We start from the raw sequence: 17,194 nt of genomic DNA, 5'->3' as shown, positions 1-17,194 counted from the left end.
CCCCAGGACTCCCCACCCCACCATCTCCAGGACCCCCACCCCACCATCTCCAGGACCCCCACCCCACCATCTCCAGGACCCCCACCCCACCATCTCCAGGAACCCCACCCCACCATCCCCAGGACTCCCCACCCACCATCCCCAGGACTCCCCACCCCACCATCTCCAGGACTCCCCACCCCACCATCCCCAGGACTCCACACCCCACCATCCCCAGGACTCCCACCCCACCATCTCCAGGACTCCCCACCCCACCATCCCCAGGACTCCACACCCCACCATCTCCAGGACTCCCACCCACCATCTCCAGGACCCCCACCCCACCATCTCCAGGAACCCCACCCCACCATCCCCAGGACTCCCCACCCACCATCCCCAGGACTCCCACCCCACCATCTCCAGGACTCCCCACCCCACCATCCCCAGGACCCCCACCCCACCCCACCAGGTCCCCCCTCCCCTCCCTCCCCCCTCCCTCCCCTCCCTCCCCTCCCTCCCCCCTCCCCCGTTGTGCACCCAGCCAGGGGCGCCGGCTCGGCGCGGGCTCCTCCGGACGACAGCTGGGCGGGCGGCCCTGACCTTCGCGGAGGGGCGGCGGGCGGCGGGCGCGGCGGGCGGCGCGGAGCCAAGGCGGCGCCCGGGGCCGGGCCGGGCCGGGGTATAAAGGGCCGCGGCTGGGCGCCCGGGCCGCGGTGCCGCCATGGCCCTGCCGCCGCCGTCGTCCTCCTCCCCGCGGTCATCCCGGCTGCCATCCCGGCCGCCGCTGCTGCCGCTGCTGCTGATGATGCTGCTGCTGCTCACGGGCTCCGCCGCGCTGCCCGCGCTGCCCCGGTGAGACCCCGCTCCCGTGCTCCTCCCCGTGCTCCTCCCGGTCCTCCTCCCCGTGCTCCTCCTCGTGCTCCTCCCGGTCCTCCTCCCCGTGCTCCTCCCGGTCCTCCTCTCAGTCCTCCTCCCCGTGCTTCTCATCCTCCTCCCCGTCCATCCCATCCATCCCAACCTCCTCATCCTCCCCATCCTCCTCCTCGTCCATCCCGTCCATCCTGTCCTCCTCGTCCTCCCCATCCTCCTCCCCATCCACCCCGTCCTCCCTGTCCTCCCTATCCATCCCATCCTCCCTGTCCTCCCCATCCACCCCGTCCTCCCCATCCACCCCATCCTCCCCATCCACCCCGTCCTCCCTGTCCTCCCCATCCACCCCGTCCTCCCTGTCCTCCCCATCCATCCCATCCTCCCTGTCCTCCCCATCCATCCCATCCACCCCATCCTCCCCATCCACCCCGTCCTCCCTATCCTCCCCATCCATCCCATCCTCCCTATCCTCCCCATCCATCCCATCCTCCCTGTCCTCCCCATCCACCCCGTCCTCCCTATCCTCCCCATCCACCCCGTCCTCCCCATCACCCCATCCATCCCATCCTCCCTGTCCTCCCCATCCATCCCATCCTCCCTGTCCTCCCCATCCACCCCATCCTCCCTATCCTCCCCATCCACCCCGTCCTCCCTGCCCTCCCCATCCACCCCGTCCTCCCTGCCCTCCCCATCCACCCCGTCCTCCCTATCCTCCCCGTCTATCCCGTCCTCCCCCCTGGTCCTCCCCTCATGCTCCCTGAGCTCCTGGGCTGCCTGGGCAGACTCCACCCTCGGCCCCACCCGCCCCGCCCCTCGCAGGGCTCAGCGGCACTCGGATGGGACGTTCACCAGCGAGCTCAGCCGCCTGCGGGACAGCGCCAGTCTTCAGCGGCTGCTGCAGGGCTTGGTGGGGAAGCGCAGGTGAGGCCGGGCCTGGGGGGATGGGCCTGGGGGGGACGGGCCTGGGGGGGAGGACGGGTCTGGAGGGGGGACGGGCCTGGGAGGAGGACGGGCCTGGGGGGAGGACGGGCCTGGGAGGAGGACGGGTCTGGAGGGGAGGCAGGGCCTGGGGGGGATGGGCCTGGGGGGAGGGGCCTGGGGGGAGGACGGGCCTGGGGGGAGGATGGGTCTGGGGGGAGGACGGGCCTGGGGAGGACGGGCCTGGGGGGGATGGGCCTGGGGAGGACGGGCCTGAGGAGGACGGGCCTGGAGGCTAGGCAGGGCCTGGGGGGGATGGGCCTGGAGGCTAGGCAGGGCCTGGGGGGGATGGGCCTGGAGGCTAGGCAGGGCCTGGGGGGGATGGGCCTGGGGGGAGGCAGGGCCTGGGGGAGGTACAGGTGCGCTGAACCCCCCCTTCCAGGACTAATTCTGATCTGGGGTGGGGGGCAGCGACCAGGAAGCAGAGAACGGTACAGCCTGGCCCCAGCCCGCGGAGGGCCAGCTCTGCCTGCGGTTGTCCTACGAGCCGGCCTTGCGGGCCTGGTGAGCGCGGGAATCCCCCCCCCAGTGCTGCTGCCGGGCTCTCGGAGCAGGGGAGCTGGGAGGGGCTTCTGGTAAGGCCGAGACCCCCATGGCTCCTTGCTGCAGGCCGCCCTGGACCAGGCCAGGTCTCCCTGGCAGCCTTCTGGCCCCAGGCCTGGGGCCACGGCTTTCGAGTGGACTGAAGCAAGGTGGCAGCCCAGCTGAGGAAGGAAGCAGAAGACCCAGGAGCTGGGGAGCTGCGATGGAGAGGGGAAGGGGGAGCGCTGTACTTGACACCTTCAAATAAAGGAGAAACCCAGACCCTGTTCTCAGTCCAGTGTGTGCCATCTCATGAAGCCGGGGAATCCCCGCACTGTCCGGCTGCCCGCGGAGGGCGGCCTGGGAGCCCACCACGGGCCCTCCACCCTCCCGACCCTCAGTGACCTGCCCACCCCCAGCTCCTACCCCAGAGGCCACCTGGAAGAGGAGGGGCTCCCCCAGCCGGTCCTGGGCTCTGTCCCGGAGACTCTTTTGCTCAAGGCCAGTGCTCCACCACTTGAGCTACAGCACCGTTTTGGGCTTTTTCGAGGAAGGGAACCCAGGGCCCCAGGCCTGCTGGGCCAAGCCCTCTACCACGGGGCCGCACTCCCAGCCCTGACGGACGTCTTGACGGCCCGGACCCAGGTCTCAGTGCATGGACCACACGTGGCTTTTGGTTGCCCTGCAGGGCTGGGACTGGAGCCCAGCTCAGTATCCTTAGGGAAAAGCCAAAGGCACACACACACACTCACATTCACACACACTCACACTCACACACACTCACACACTCACACACACACTCATACACACTCACACATTCACACACTCACACTCACACTCATACACACTCACACATTCACACACTCACACACACACTCACACACATTCACACACTCACACTCACACTCATACACACTCACACATTCACACACTCACACACACACTCACACACACATTCACACACTCACACTCACACTCATACACACTCACACTCACACACTCACACACACATTCACACACTCACACTCACACTCATACACACTCACACTCACACACTCACTCACACACACTCACACACACTCACACACACACACTCACACACACTCACAGCCCTACCTCAGCAGCCCCTCGAGCCTTCCTGATCCTTTCAGGGATCTCTCCCCAGCTCAGAGAGAGAGGATTGAGGTCCAACAAGGGCAGAGGCAGGGCAGAGGCTGCCCGGGCAGAACTCACCCAGCCAGCGCCTTGCCTTCTCCTGGGCCCCAGCTCCAAGCCACTGCAGAAGGCGTTGCCTGCACCTCATCCCTGTACCCCGGTTCTGTACCCCAGGTTGCTGGTACACTTCCTGGACAGGCAGGAGCCCCAGGAATTCTCCTCAAAGGCCCCTCTAAGGGGAGGGCTCGGCCCCACCCAGCCCTATCCCATCTCGCTGCCCCCCCATCCCTGCCCAGCTTTCCTAGCTCTGTCCAGCCTGGAACCCCGGCCTAACCCCCCTCATCCTCCAGCCCAAGGTAAGCTCTGCCCCCCCAACCCTGCCTGCTCTGCCTGCTGCCTGTCACTTCCATCCCCAGTCTTGGCCAGCACAGCCTCCCAACCCACCTAAGGCCCCCACCGGGCCCTTTCAGCTGTGTCTGGGCTGAGCCTCGCATGTCCTCAGGAAGAATGATGACCTGTGCCCTCCTGCTCCCAGCCGGCCAGCGGAGTCCCCCTTGATAGAGGGCCAGTTGTAAAGAATCATAAAGTGGGAGGAGCCCAGCAGGGCGAAGGTCACCAAGGAAGGAACTGCACCAGCAAGGGACAAAGGCAGAGGGGCCGGACTCTTCTGCCAGTGACGGGCACCAAGATGGGCGCACTGGCTCCTCCGGGGCCTGCCCTCCTGCTGCCCCTGCTCTTAGCTCTGCTGGGCCCAGCCCCCGGGGCTGTGGCCCAGGCCACAGGTGCGTGCCGGTCCGGGGGGTGGCGGTGAGCGGGTGGGGTGGGCTCGGTGGCATCAGCTGCTTCTCTCCAACCCTCCAGTCTGCTCCCTGAACCAAACCGAATTCCAGTTTGAAGAAAACACAGTTATTGCCGGGCCCCTGGCAAGCTTCACTGTCCCCGAGGGTCAGCATGCGGAGCTCACCAGCTCCTCCCCCGCCTCCGCCTTTGAGATCGTTGGGGACCAGCTGTTTCTCAATACAAGTCTGGATTATGAGGTACGGCCAGCAGGCTGGGGCGGGGGGGGGTGGCCCCTAGGGGCCCCATTCCCTCGAAAAATCCATACGTGCAGAAATAAGGACTCTGTGCCCTTTGGCACCCGCTGCCCTCGGGCAGCGAGGGCCCTTTGGGTCAGTGCTTGGCCAAGTTGGCTCTGGGGGTGGGGCATTAGGGACAAAGCTTCCAGGTGCCTGCTGTCCCCAGAGCTGGGACCCAAGGGACCCCTGTGCTGGTGGGATGGAGACAGTCGCTGAGATGGGCTGACTCTGAACCCTCTGCCTCCCAGGAGAGCCGAACGCTGCAGGCACACATAGCGTGCAAAAGTGGAAGCACAGTGGTGAGTCTGCCCTCTGTCCCAGGGCACCCCACGGCTGCTCCTCAGTGCTCTGGCTCAGGGTCGCCCAATGTTGGCCCTGTGGCCACACCCACCCTTCCCTGACCCAGACTCTGCCCTGGCCAGGGAAGGCTCAGCCGCCGGCCCTGAGCCTTGCTCCTCACCTCACCGGGTACCCAGGACCAGCCACTTTGGCCTGCCACCGTTCTTTTTTTTTGGCCAGTCCTGGAGCTTGAACTCAGGGCCTGGGCTCCGGCCTTGGGCTTTCTCAAGGCTAGCGCTCCACCTCTTGAGCTGCAGCTCCACTGCTGGCTTTTTGTGTGTATGGTACCAAGGAAGGGAACCCAGGGCTTTGTGCCCGCTAGGTGAACACACCGCTACTAGGCCATGCTCCTGGCCAACCCACCTCCATTCTTGCCTCCCTTTCCTCCCCTCCCTCCTCAGGGTCCCATACCCACCCATCCCATCCCCACATCCCAACAGACCTCAGCCACCAGTCTCCTTTCTGGAGCTGCTCCCTTCCCCCTGGCCCACATCGACCCTCTCTTCCTGTGGTGTGCAGCCCAATCCCCAGTCCCCAGAATCCAAGCCTTGCTCAACCTTTCCAGAATTTCCTGGCTCATTTTGGGTGGGGGTGGGGGCGGTGGTCATGGGCCTTGAACTCAGGGTCTGGATGGCGTCCCTCAGCTTTTTGTTCAAGGTTTAGCACTCTCCCACCTGGAGCCACAGTGCCACTTCTGCTTTTCTGGTAATTAGAGATAAGAGTCTCATGGACTTTCCTGCCCTGCTGGCTTTGACCCTCAATCCTCAGATCTCAGCCTCCTGAGTAGCTTGAGCCACCAGGGGCCCGCTTCTGGCTTCTTTCTTACTAAGAAAGTAAACCTTGTGGTCAAGGTGGGTGAGCCTAGGTGTGCAGAGCCTGGCCTGGGCCACTTGTTTTTCTCTCCTGTGTGGGTCCTGAGGGGATTCCTGAGCCTCCTGCTCTGTGCTGCGTGGACCCCACAGGTCACTTGTCCTGACCTGCCACAGCCTCCCTCGCTGCTGAGCCTTCTGCCAAGGACCAGTCCTCAGTCCTGTGTCCTCAGTGGTCCTGTCCCCACACTGTGTCATCCAGAGGTGTCTTGGTTGACAAAACACATGCGTGTGTGTGTGTGTGTGTGAGAGAGAGAGAGAGAGAGATAGAGAAAGAGAGAGAGAGAGAGAGAGAGAGAGAGAGAGAGAGAGAGAGAGAGGGAGGGAGAGAGAGAGAGAGAGAGAGAGAGAGAGAGAGAGAGAGAGAGAGAGAGAGAGAGAGAGAGTCAGTAGTGGGGCTTGAATTTAGGGCCTCACCCTCTTGGTTGGCTGTTTATTTATTTATTTAGCGGATCATGGGGCTTGAACTCTGGGCCTGGGCACTGTCTCTGAGCCCTTTAGCTCAAGGCTACCGCCTTACCCCTGGAGCCACAGCCCCACTTCTCCTTTTCTAGTGATTTATTGGAGATAAGAATTTCAAGGTCTTTAGTGCCCGGGCTGGCTTTGAACCTCGACCCTCAGATCTCAGCCTCCTGAGTAGCTGGGAGGACAGTGGGGAGCGGGCGCTCACAGACCTGCTGTTGTGCTGCTGCTTCCCACATGTGACGCTTGGCTGGAGGTGGCTGTGGGACTCGCATTCTTGCTCTTCCTGCCCGTGCCCCGCCTTGCACATCAAGTCTTCCTTTAGGTCTGTGAGTCCACGCTAGGCCTGGAGCTCACAGGGGAGGAAAGCAATGACGTGAGGGGGCGTGGGGGGCACTAGAGCACAGTGCAGCCGAGCGGGGCCTGGAGGGCCCTGAGGGCCAAGGCAGCCGTGCTGCTGCTGCCCTGCAGATGACGGAGCTGAGGGTGCTGGTGGTGGTTCTGGACGTCAACGACAACGCCCCCGAGTTCCCCTTCACCGCCCAGCAGTGGAACGTGACGGAGGTGAGACTCACAGAGCCACAGCCGGTGCTCCGGGCACAGAACGGGAGGGCCAGTGGCGGAGGAGAGGGCACTGTCGCCGGTCTGGGGCCACTGAGGCCCTGGGCACCAGCAGATCAACTCCTTTTGTTACCAGGACACTAAGGTGGGCTCTGTGGTCATTCCGGAAACAGAACTGCAGGCCACAGATAAGGACAGTGACAGCACCTTGTTCTACTCCCTCCAGGAGCTGACCCTGGTCAGTGCTGCCCACTCTACCCCTGGTCCTAGGCCCCGGCTCCTCAGGGCTAAGGCTGTTCCTTCTCTGCTTCCCTAGGGTGCCAGCACCTTCTTCTCCCTGGAGGGGGCAAACCGCCCTGCGCTGAAGCTGGTCCAGCCCCTGGATTACCTCAGGGCACAGAATATGACCTTGGAGCTGATCGTGCAGGTGAGCAAGTCCTGTCCAACCCAAGATCTGGACGGCTGAGGTCCTGTTCTTGCCGCTCTGGGGCCTGAGGTGGAGGGTGTGGCCTCACAGGACACTCCGGAGAGCAGTGTGCAGCCCAGCCACACGGCCACCGCCACCCTGGTCCTGAACATCCTGCCGGCAGACCTCCGGCCCCCCTGGTTCCTGCCCTGCACCTACACCGACGGCTACGTCTGCCTTCCGGCCCAGTACCACGGGACGGTCCCTGTGGGACACAAGCTGGTAACAGAACCACTCGAGGGCCGCCCGGGCTCAGGCTCCGGTCCAGAGCTGGGGGACCCCCGGCTCAGGCTGTGAACCCGCAGCTGTGGCCAGTTTGGGGTGTGAGACAAGCGTACTTCTTTCATACGCCGGCTAGCTTCTGGCCAGGGGCTGGTGAGGGCTGGTGAGGGGGTGGTGTCTGCCGGGATGTGGGGACCGGAGGGCAGCCGGTGATGGTGGGAGCACAGCTGCTCTCCTGCCTGTATGACAGTCACCACGGGTGCCGGGGGCACCGGGGGGCAGGGCGGGCATCCACTGTGAAGGACAGGCAGGCTCTGAGGTCCTGCCAGACTTCCTTTCCCACATGCGGTCCACATGGGCTCCGGGAAAGGGGTCTGGAGGAGCCATGGAGTCAGGCTGAGTTTTCAGCTCTACTCCGGGCACCTGGCCCGGCCCCTGCCCTCCCCTCCCGGGCTCCAAGCAGCTGTCTGAGGCCCTCTTGGGCAGCATGGGGCAGAACTGGGCTGTCAGCTCCAGCTCGGTGGTGTCCCATCCCCTCAGCCAAACCCCCTCACTCTGCGCCCGGGGCCCATCTACGCGGTGGACGGTGATCAGGGCATCAACCAGCGCATTATTTACCACATCGTGGGTGAGTGGGAAACCCAGCCCCCTCCCTGCCCAAAGCTGAGGGCTCCACAGCCCAACTCCACCGTGACTTCTCCTAGGAGGTGACGACGACAGCACATTCACCATCGATGCCAACTCTGGCAACCTCACCATGGCCAAGAGTGTCCCCGGCCCCGCCGTCTTTAGTTTGCTGATCAAGGTGGGTGGGGGGGCAGGATGGAGGGGCAGGTCGGCCAGGTCTCCCCTGCTCCCCCTGAGCCGCCTCCTCGTCCCTCCCCAGGCCCAGCAGGAAGATGGCGCTCGCTACTCCATAACGCAGGCCACGGTGGAGGCCCGGGAAGCCGAGGGCAATTCACCCCGCTTCCCCCAGAGCACCTTCAGGGGTGTGGTGGAGTCTGGCTCAGGGGCTGGCGTGGCAGTCAAGGATGCCACCGTCCCCACTCAGCTTCTGAGGATCTGGGCTGAAGACCCCGAGTTCCCGGTACGTGGCCCTGTCCAGTCTGCCTAGAAGCCCGACGACCGGCCCAGCCGACTCTGGGTCTGCGGGCTCTGCCTGGGTCAGCCCAGGACTAGGACTCATTGCAGCCTTGTCTAGGGCCTCAACTCGGCCATCAGGTATCGAATCACCAACTCTTCAGACTTCGAGATGGATGGGGAGATGGTGCTGACCACTGCGGCTCTGCAGCACGTGGGAGTCTCCTACACTGAGGTGTGTGTGGGGGGACACCGGGCGGTTCTGAGTGCGGGGGGAGGGCCCAGGAGGACCAAGCCCCTTTCCCACACCAGGTGGAGGCCCACAACACCGTGACTGGGGCCAAGGCAACCGCCGTGGCTGAGATCCAGGTGACAGAGCCACCGCTCCCTGCCACACCCTCCACAGGTGAGCCTCGAGGTCCCGCTTGCAAGACAAGGCTCCCCGCCCCCCAGCAGCCATGCTGCGGCGGGGGAGATGACTCCACTACAGCCCTGCCTCCCCAGACACTGGAAGGGCGTCCCCCAGCCCCCAGCCCCTCTCCGAGACTCTCTCCAACCATCTCTGGCCCTTACCCACCTTTAGGTACTACTCTGAGGCCGCCCATCTCATCCACACCCAGGCCCCCCTCCACTGTGGGAGGCAGCACCTCTCCCCAGCCAGCCACGCCCAGTGGGGGCTCGACACAGACCCCCAAACCAGGAAGTTCTCAGCCAACACCCCCCACTGTGAGAGGCAGCACCTCCCTCCAGCCAGTCTACCCTGGCGGGGGCTCAACACAGACCCCCAAACCGGGAGGCTCTCAGCAGACTAACCCCACTGTGGGAGCCAGCACCTCCCTCCAGCCAGTCTACCCTGGTGGGGGCTCGACACAGACCCTGAAGCCAGGAATCTCTCAGACAACGACGAGCCCTGATCCCAGCAGGAGCCCCCCAACCTCAGGTAGTCCCACCCTGATCGCTCTAGAGCTGCCCTCCTGACTCAGAACCTGGTTATTCACAGGGCTCAGCAGAGCTGGCCTGGTCTGAAACCCCGGGGCTCTTTTCAGGTCTGAGACAGATGCACTCAGGGCTCTAAGATATTGAGTTGAGGAAATTATGGCAGAAGCCAGATCTGAAAGTCAATGAGCCCCTTTTCTCACAGATGTCCTATCTCTGTCCCACATCCTGGGGCTTGAACTCGGGGCCTGTGTGCTCACTGTCCCTGAACTCCTTTTGTTCAAGGCTGGTGCTCTCCCACTTGAGCCACAGCCCGACTTCCCTCACTCCTGGCTTTTTATGATTAATTTATTGGCAATGAGAGTCTCACAGACTTTGCTGCCAGAGCTGGCTTTGAACTGCCATCCTCAGATCTCAGCGTCCTGAGTAGCAAAGATTATAGGCGTGAGCCCCCAGCACGGGCACAGCTGTTAGTTTTAAGAAGGGCAATGTCTTTGCAGTGAGAGCAGGGTGGAGACTGAGATCACAAGGCCAGTTGTGGGGTGCCTCTGTGGGGAGCCTCTGGGGAGTCTGAGGCGGGAGGTAACCCAGCCCGGAGTGCCAAGAGAGTCTGAGCGACACAGTGAGACCCCGCCCTTGAGAATACCAACTTACAGACCCAGGGGTCCCCACCCCATGAGGCCGCGGCCGAGCACCTTCCCTGAGTGCCAGCCAAATGCCTTCCTACCAGGAGGCCTGGGGTGTCTGCACAGGCCCGGGGGTCTCGTAGGGAGCCGGCCTTGCTCTTGTCTGGAGCACCCCACGGGGCTGGGCCGGCGGAGCCAGGCACTGCCAGCCATCCCGAAGAACAGGGGTCACCAAATGCAGATTTCCGGGAGGGCTAAGATCCAGCTTGGTCCAGCATGGATATTGAGCTAAGGGGGAGGTCACTGCCCCCGCGGGCCCCCGCGGGCCCCCCTGGCTGAGCTCCCTCCCGCGGAGGCCTGGCCTTCCTGGGCCCCAGGGTCAGCCGCAGCGGCCGGGGGCGTCGTCCCGGGGTGGCGAGCCCGCCCGCCCCGCGTTCAGTCCCCAGAACCACGCGCAGGGAAAAGGCCCAGGCGAGGCTGCGCCCGGGTGCTAGAGAGCCGCCTCGGGCCAGTGCCCGGCCGAGCTCAGCCTCGGGGCCCCCGCCGCGCAGGGCCTCTCAACAGCAGGGCCACGCTGTCTCGGCAGGGGTCGGCGGGCCGGGCGGGGCCGGGCGCTTCTCCTCGGCGGACATGGCCGTGCTGGGCGGCGTGCTGGGCGCCCTGCTCCTGCTGGCCCTCATCGGCCTGGTCATCCTGGTCCACAAGCACTACGGCCACCGGCTCCACTGCTGCTCCGGCAAAGCTGCGGTGAGGCCCTGGGACACAGGACGGGTGGGGCGGCAGAGCCGCGGAGCGCGGGGCCCGGCGGGGACGCCCGGGCGGGCGAGCGGGGCGCGCCGGCTGACGCCGTCCCGGGCGCCCCCCAGGAGTCCCAGGCCCAAGGCTTTGACAACCAGGCCTTCCTCAAAGACCACGAGGCCGACGGGGCCGCGAGCCCGGACCCCGAGCCGCGCGCCGCGCCCCCCGAGGCGGCGCCGGCCCCCGCCGCGCGGCCCCGGCCGGAGCCCCCCGCCCCGGCCCCGGCGGCGCCCGCGCCCGCGCCCGCGCCCGCGCCCGCGCCCGCCGGAGACAGCCCCGCCGAGGTGAGATCCATCCTGACCAAGGAGCGGCGGCCCGAGGGCGGCTACAAGGCCGTGTGGTTTGGGGAGGACATCGGGGCGGAGGCGGACGTGGTGGTGCTCAACACGCCCGCCGCGGAGGCGGACGGCGCCAGCGACGACGACGACGACGACGACGACGACGACGACGGCGACGGCGGCGACGAGGACGCGGGCGGCGGGGCGCGGCCGGCGGGCGGCAAGGACACCTACATCTAGGCCCCCGCCCCGCCCCCCAGGGCGCGGAGCCGGGGTCTGCGTCCCTCCCTGAGCACAATAAAGACGGCCTCTCCAACCCGAGTCCAGGGCGCCGGCCGGCGGAGGGACGGGGCGGGGCCACGGGGGCGGGGCCACGGGGGGCGGGGCTGGGACTGGAGGGGTGTGGTCGTGCCGGGGGCGGGGCCACGGAGGGGCGGGGTCGGGGTGGAAGGGGCGGGGATGAGGCGAAGAGGGACGGGGATGGGGCGTGGAGGGGCCTGGCCCTGCCGGGCGCTGGACATGGGAGTGGCGGAGTCGTGTTGGGGGCGTAGCCACGGAGGGGCGCGGTCGTGCAGGGGCGGGGCCGTGATGTGGCGGGGGCGGGGCGTTGATGGGCGGGGGCGGGGCTGGGAGTGGAGGGGTGTGGTCATTCCAGGGGCGGGGCCGTGTTAGGAGGTGGGGCCATGCCGGGGGCGGGGTCACGGAGGGGCGGGGCCATGCCGGGGGTGGGGCGGGACGTGGATGGGCGGGGTAGTACGGGGGGGTTGGGAGTGGGGGCGGGGCCATGTCGGGGACGGGGCCACGGAGGGGCGTGGCAGTGCCGGGGCTGGTCATGGAGGGGCGGGGCCGTGCTGGCGCGGGGGTGGGGCGTTGATGGGCTGGGCCTGCCGGGGGCGGGGCAGGGCATGGGGGGCGGGGCTGTGCGCCGAGTGGGCAGTGCACGTAGAGGCGGAGATGTGCGAGGAGCGGGGCAGTGCTGGGCGGGGCTGGGCTTGGAGAGGCCGAGCTGGGGTTGGAGGGGGCAGCGGGAGGGCGGAGCTGGGGCAGTGCTGCGGGCGGGGTCCCACACCTTCAGCTGCTTCGGCTTCCCTTTGAGGGGTCTGGCCGCTGGTCCCCACTCCCCGGCCCTGAGGTCTGGAAGCGGCCCTCCGCTGGCCACCATGAGTCCCTCTCCTGACCACCTCTGGATGGGCGCCCTCGCCGCAGAGCTCTGCTTCTCCACCCAGCCCAGGGACGCTTCTCCCGGCCAGGGCCTGGGGCGGGCGCCACTCCACACGTCCAGCGGCTTCCGCCTCCGGGAGCTCCCGCGGGACTCGCTCCGCATTCTGCCCCCGTCCCGCTGTGGGTGGCCACCATTTCCTTAAAGCTAAGGCACCACGGGTTTCCCTCTGAAAGTTTTAACTAGGTGAGTGACTATTCCTGTCCGAGCCGCTCTCCGGTAACACAAGCCGAGCCCACAGCCCTGCTTCCCTCTCCACCTCCCATTACCTCGCCTGCTCGGGTTCGTCTGGTCCGCCTTGCGGACGCCTGGTGTTTTGCCTCTGTACCTCGCACATAGCACATAGATGATGGCGCTTCCTTGAGAAAGAGCGAAGGGACACCTGGCTGAGCCGAGCAGATCTGCCTCTCTTGGGCACCGTCCAGGCCCCTGCGGACAGGCTGGGGCGGGACAGCCGGGGCGCTGGGGACGGGCCCGGGGCGGGGCCATCCAGCTGGGGACGGGCCCGGGGCGGGACAGCCAGGGTCCTGGGGATGGGTCCGGGGCGGGGCCATCCAGCTGGGGACGGGCCCGGGGCGGGGTCAGCCAGCTGGGGACGGGCCCGGGGCGGGACAGCCAGGGTCCTGGGGATGGGTCCGGGGCGGGGCCATCCAGCTGGGGACGGGCCCGGGGCGGCACAGCCAGGGTCCTGGGGATGGGTCCGGGGCGGGGCCATCGAGCTGGGGACGGGCCCGGGGCGGGACAGCCAGGGTCCTGGGGATGGGTCCGGGGCGGGGCCATCCAGCTGGGGACGGGCCCGGGGCGGGACAGCCAGCTGGGGACGGGCCCGGGGCGGGACAGCCAGGGTCCTGGGGATGGGTCCGGGTCGGGGCCATCCAGCTGGGGACGGGCCCGGGGCGGGGCCATCTAGCTGGGGACGGGCCCGGGGCGGGCCAACCAGAGGCCTCCCGGCTCCAAGGCCCGCCCAGGCCCCCCGGCAGTATAAGGGCACCCAGCACCCCTGCTGAGCTGAAACTTCCCGCCCCGGCGGTTCCGGCACCAGGTAGGACACCGGGGTGTGCGGGGCAGCTCGGGCCCACGAGGAGTTCTTGTCCTCCGCATAGGTAGTGGTCCGGCAGGGGCAGTGCTAAGGGTCAGAGAGTCCAGGGCAGAGGGCCCGGGAGTGGGTCTGTAATTGACATGGGGAGGCGGGGTCCGCTCCTGGAAGGCCTGGGGTGGGGACGGGGGCCTGGGGTCGGGCCGGGGCGGCAGCAGCGGTGGCAGCGGTGGCGTGGGTTCTGGGACCGCGGGAAGGTGCTGTCGCCCGCCCCCAGCTGTCGTTTAGGTTTCGTTTCCAGAGTGGAGGTTTCGCTTTCCTGGCCTAGGCCCGCCCCTCCCACCCAGCCTTTACTGTGCTGTCTCTACAGGGTCCTGCCTGCGACCTCACGTCCAGGCCCGGACGCTGGAAGCCACCTTGGCCACAGATCCACACATAGGCAACGTAGGTGGCTGCAAGTACACAGTCCACATCTGTGACCCTCCACTGCAACATCCCGGGTCACACCTGTGATACCTGGCCATAACCTGACCCTTGAACCAACACACAAAGACCCCCTACCCGCTGTGGCCATACCAGGAGGGGTCCGGTGACCACATCTCTCACGCTAAGGACCCACCCTGACCTCCAGACTGTCCCTGCAGAACGGAGCAATGGCTGCAGCTCAGGACAGGTGAGAGCGACCCGGTCCTCCCCTCCTGAAGTGGGTGTGCCTTGCTGCAGGCCCTGACCAGAGTTTGGGGGCCTTGTGTGCAGAGGACCCCAGCGTGTGCTGTTTGGGGAATGGCTTCTGGGTGAAGTCAGCAGTGGCCGTTACGAGGGGCTTCAGTGGCTGGATGACACCCACACCGTTTTCCGTGTGCCCTGGAAACACTTTGCCCGCAAGGACCTTGGAGAGGCTGACGCACGCATCTTCAAGGTGAGAGCCGGCCCTGCACCATGGAAGACTTGTCCACAGGGCCCTGTGGACCCTTTCCTCAGCCCACCTTCTCTGTCCTAACCAGGCCTGGGCAGTGGCCCGGGGCAGGTGGCCACCAGGCAGCAGTGGACGTGGGCAGCCCTCCCCCGAAGCGGAGGCTGTGGAGCGTGCTGGCTGGAAAACCAATTTCCGCTGTGCACTGCACAGCACACGGCGCTTCACACTGCTGCAGGACCACTCTGGGGACCCTGTCGACCCACACAAAGTGTACATGCTCAGTGCGGAGCCAGGGTGTAGAGGTGAGGAACCTGAGAGGGCTAGACCAGGGAGGAAGAACAGCAGAGGACCTGCGGTCTCCAGGGTGTCACATTCACAGTTTTAGAGACTGGCTTGGTAAAGACTTGGGGAAGCTTCGGGCTCTTTTGTCCTTCCAAGCCAGGCCCAGGTGCTAGTTGGTTACTGGGGGAGGAGTGCTGGAACTTGAGAACCCTGGGGGGGGTTCAGAAATTCACAGCCAAGCCGGGCTTGGAGGCTCCCGCCTGTCATCCTAGCTACTCAGGAGGCTGAGATCTGAAGATCAAGGTTCACAGCCAGCCTGGGCACTAAAGTCCATAGATTCTTATCTCCAATTAATCACTAAAAAAAAAAAAAAAAAGTGGGGAGGGCCGGGAGTTTGGCCTAGTGGTAGAGTGCTTGCCTAGCATGCATGAAGACCCGGGTTTGATTCCTTGGTACCACATACATAGAAAAGCCAGAAGTGGTGCTGTGGCCCAAGTGGTAGAGCTCTAGCCTTGAGAAAGTCCAAGGACAGTGCTCAGGCCGAGTTCAAGGCCCACGACTGGCAATAAATAAATAAATAAATAAAAGGAGGGGGGAGTGGGGCTGTGGCTTAGGGGTAGGGTGATGGCCTTGAGCACCCAGGTCCAGAGTTCAAGCCCCATGACCCACAAAAAAAAAAAAAAAAAAAAGGCAAAGAAATTCACAGCCAGTCTTCTGCCAGTCTCCGAAAGCCCAGCCGTCCACCACGGGGAAGAAGAGGCCTTCAGAGGTGTCCCACTAGCACAGGTACAGTCTGAGTCACCAGCTCTCCCTAGGTGCAAGGCCTGACTAGCTGCTTATCTGAACTGCTCTTCCTTGCAGGGTGGGGCCCCAGGGCCATTCCTGACAGGAGATGCTGAGTCCCAAGTCCCAAGCCCTCTGGCCACCATGGAGAGTGACACAGGGGACCTCCTGCTCCAGGTTCTGCAGCAGAGTCTCCTGGAGGACCACCTGCTGGATGCTGTACTGGGAGGAAGCCCAGCGCCCACACAGGCTCCTGGTGAGATGCCAGGCTCTTCTCTGAAGGAGATGGGGCAGGAGTATGGTAGGGCAGAGCCCTGGGGGAGGAGCCAGCAGGCCACGGTTGACCCTTGACCAAAATGTGGAGAAACCAGGGCTAGGAAGCTGGGACACCGTGAGAGGGCGGATCTCGTCACCACCAGGCAGCGTCTCTGTGGTTCTTAGGCCCAGCACACCCTTCTGAGGAGCCTGGTGCCGCACCGATCAGGGAGGCTGTCCCCAGCCCCGGGCCTCAGCACCCAGCACTGACGACAGGTGAGAGGGCCTGGGGTGAGACCGTTCTGGCCTTCCTTCCGGAGCATAGCCCAGGAAGGGTACACTCTGCTCACAGCTCAGTCTCTCCACAGAGCCCGGCCCAGGAGCCTTGGATGTGACCATCATGTACAAAGGCCGCACAGTGCTGCAGGCGGTGGTGGGGCACCCCAGCTGTGTGTTCCTGTACAACCCCACAGGCCCAGCTGCCCTGGCCACAGACACCCAGCCAGTGGTCTTCCCCAGCCCTGCGGAGCTCCCTGACCAGAAGCAGCTGCGCTACACAGAGGAACTACTGCAGCATGTGGCCCCCGGCCTGCAGCTAGAGCTGCGGGGACCGGCACTGTGGGCCTTGCGCATGGGCAAATGCAAGGTGTACTGGGAGGTGGGCAGCCCACTGGGCTCTGCTGGCCCCTCCACCCCAGCCCAGCTGCTGGAGCGCAACTGCCACACACCCATCTTCGACTTTAGCACCTTCTTCAGAGGTCAGTGGGGTGCTGCTCTGGGGGCTGTCCTCGGTGGTGCCCTGCCCACTTGCTCACTAGAGCCACCTCCTGCAGAACTGGGCGAGTTCCGGGCAAGACAGCGCCAAGGCTCCCCCCACTACACCATCTACCTGGGCTTTGGGCAGGACCTGTCTGCCAGAAGGCCCAAGGAAAAGAGTCTGGTTCTGGTGAAGGTAAGGCCTGCACTGAGGGTGGGGGCGGGCAACCCGGTGACAGCTGCCAGAGACTAGAGACACCCTTCCCTGCAGCTGGAGCCTCTGCTGTGCCGGGTACACGTGGAGGGCGTACAACGGGAGGGTGTGTCCTCCCTGGACAGCAGCAGCCTTAGCCTGTGCCTGTCCAGCACCAACAGCCTCTATGAGGACATCGAGCACTTCCTCCTGACTTGGAACAGCGGGCCTCAGCCAGCCTGTCTCCCCCCTCAATAAAGAGACCAGAACCAGTGCTGTCATGACGCAATGGCATCCATTAGGGCAGTCAGGTTCACTTCTCTAGTGACACTGGCCAACGTGGCTGGGTCTGGCGCACACCTCACCTCACCTCCCTGACAGAACCTCCTCGGGCCCCTCGGGAAGCAACCCCACACCCGCACACCGCTGGCCTCCTTCACAGGCTCCGGAGCGGCACACGAGGCAGGCATCAAGGAGGAAGTGGCTCTTCCCGGGAGTACTGGGGAGGGCGGCATGGGTACCTGTACCAGCTCAGCT

General features: G+C 65.3%; 3 protein-coding genes across 3 annotated transcripts; all 3 read left to right on the top strand.

Annotated features, from left to right (window-relative positions):
* The first annotated feature begins 700 nt into the window (after positions 1–700).
* On the top strand, positions 701–2,335 carry Sct (secretin). The gene is made up of 3 exons (XM_090348614.1): positions 701–831; positions 1,669–1,770; positions 2,239–2,335. Exons 1-3 carry the CDS (start codon positions 701–703, stop codon positions 2,333–2,335), a joined length of 330 nt encoding a protein of 109 aa, XP_090204740.1.
* Positions 2,336–4,121: 1,786 nt separating this feature from the next.
* Positions 4,122–11,519, top strand: Cdhr5 (cadherin related family member 5). The gene is made up of 15 exons (XM_090348638.1): positions 4,122–4,286; positions 4,366–4,541; positions 4,829–4,879; positions 6,722–6,814; positions 6,948–7,049; positions 7,128–7,238; positions 7,329–7,499; positions 8,040–8,127; positions 8,204–8,304; positions 8,386–8,586; positions 8,701–8,814; positions 8,892–8,985; positions 9,163–9,519; positions 10,728–10,888; positions 11,008–11,519. Exons 1-15 carry the CDS (start codon positions 4,193–4,195, stop codon positions 11,455–11,457), a joined length of 2,364 nt encoding a protein of 787 aa, XP_090204764.1. The 5' UTR covers positions 4,122–4,192; the 3' UTR covers positions 11,458–11,519.
* Positions 11,520–13,888: 2,369 nt separating this feature from the next.
* On the top strand, positions 13,889–16,929 carry Irf7 (interferon regulatory factor 7). Its single transcript, XM_090348637.1, has 9 exons — positions 13,889–14,145; positions 14,229–14,391; positions 14,477–14,690; positions 15,392–15,456; positions 15,532–15,709; positions 15,901–15,984; positions 16,077–16,466; positions 16,542–16,660; positions 16,736–16,929. Exons 1-9 carry the CDS (start codon positions 14,126–14,128, stop codon positions 16,913–16,915), a joined length of 1,413 nt encoding a protein of 470 aa, XP_090204763.1. The 5' UTR covers positions 13,889–14,125; the 3' UTR covers positions 16,916–16,929.
* The last annotated feature ends 265 nt before the right edge of the window (positions 16,930–17,194 follow it).

The sequence above is a fragment of the Megascapheus bottae genome, chromosome 16, assembly GCF_031878675.1.
Source record: "Megascapheus bottae isolate mThoBot1 chromosome 16, mThoBot2.hap1, whole genome shotgun sequence".
NCBI classification, from domain to species: domain Eukaryota; kingdom Metazoa; phylum Chordata; class Mammalia; order Rodentia; family Geomyidae; genus Megascapheus; species Megascapheus bottae.
The sequence above is the reverse complement of the archived record's forward strand: the minus strand, read 5'-3'. Positions and strand labels throughout refer to the sequence as shown.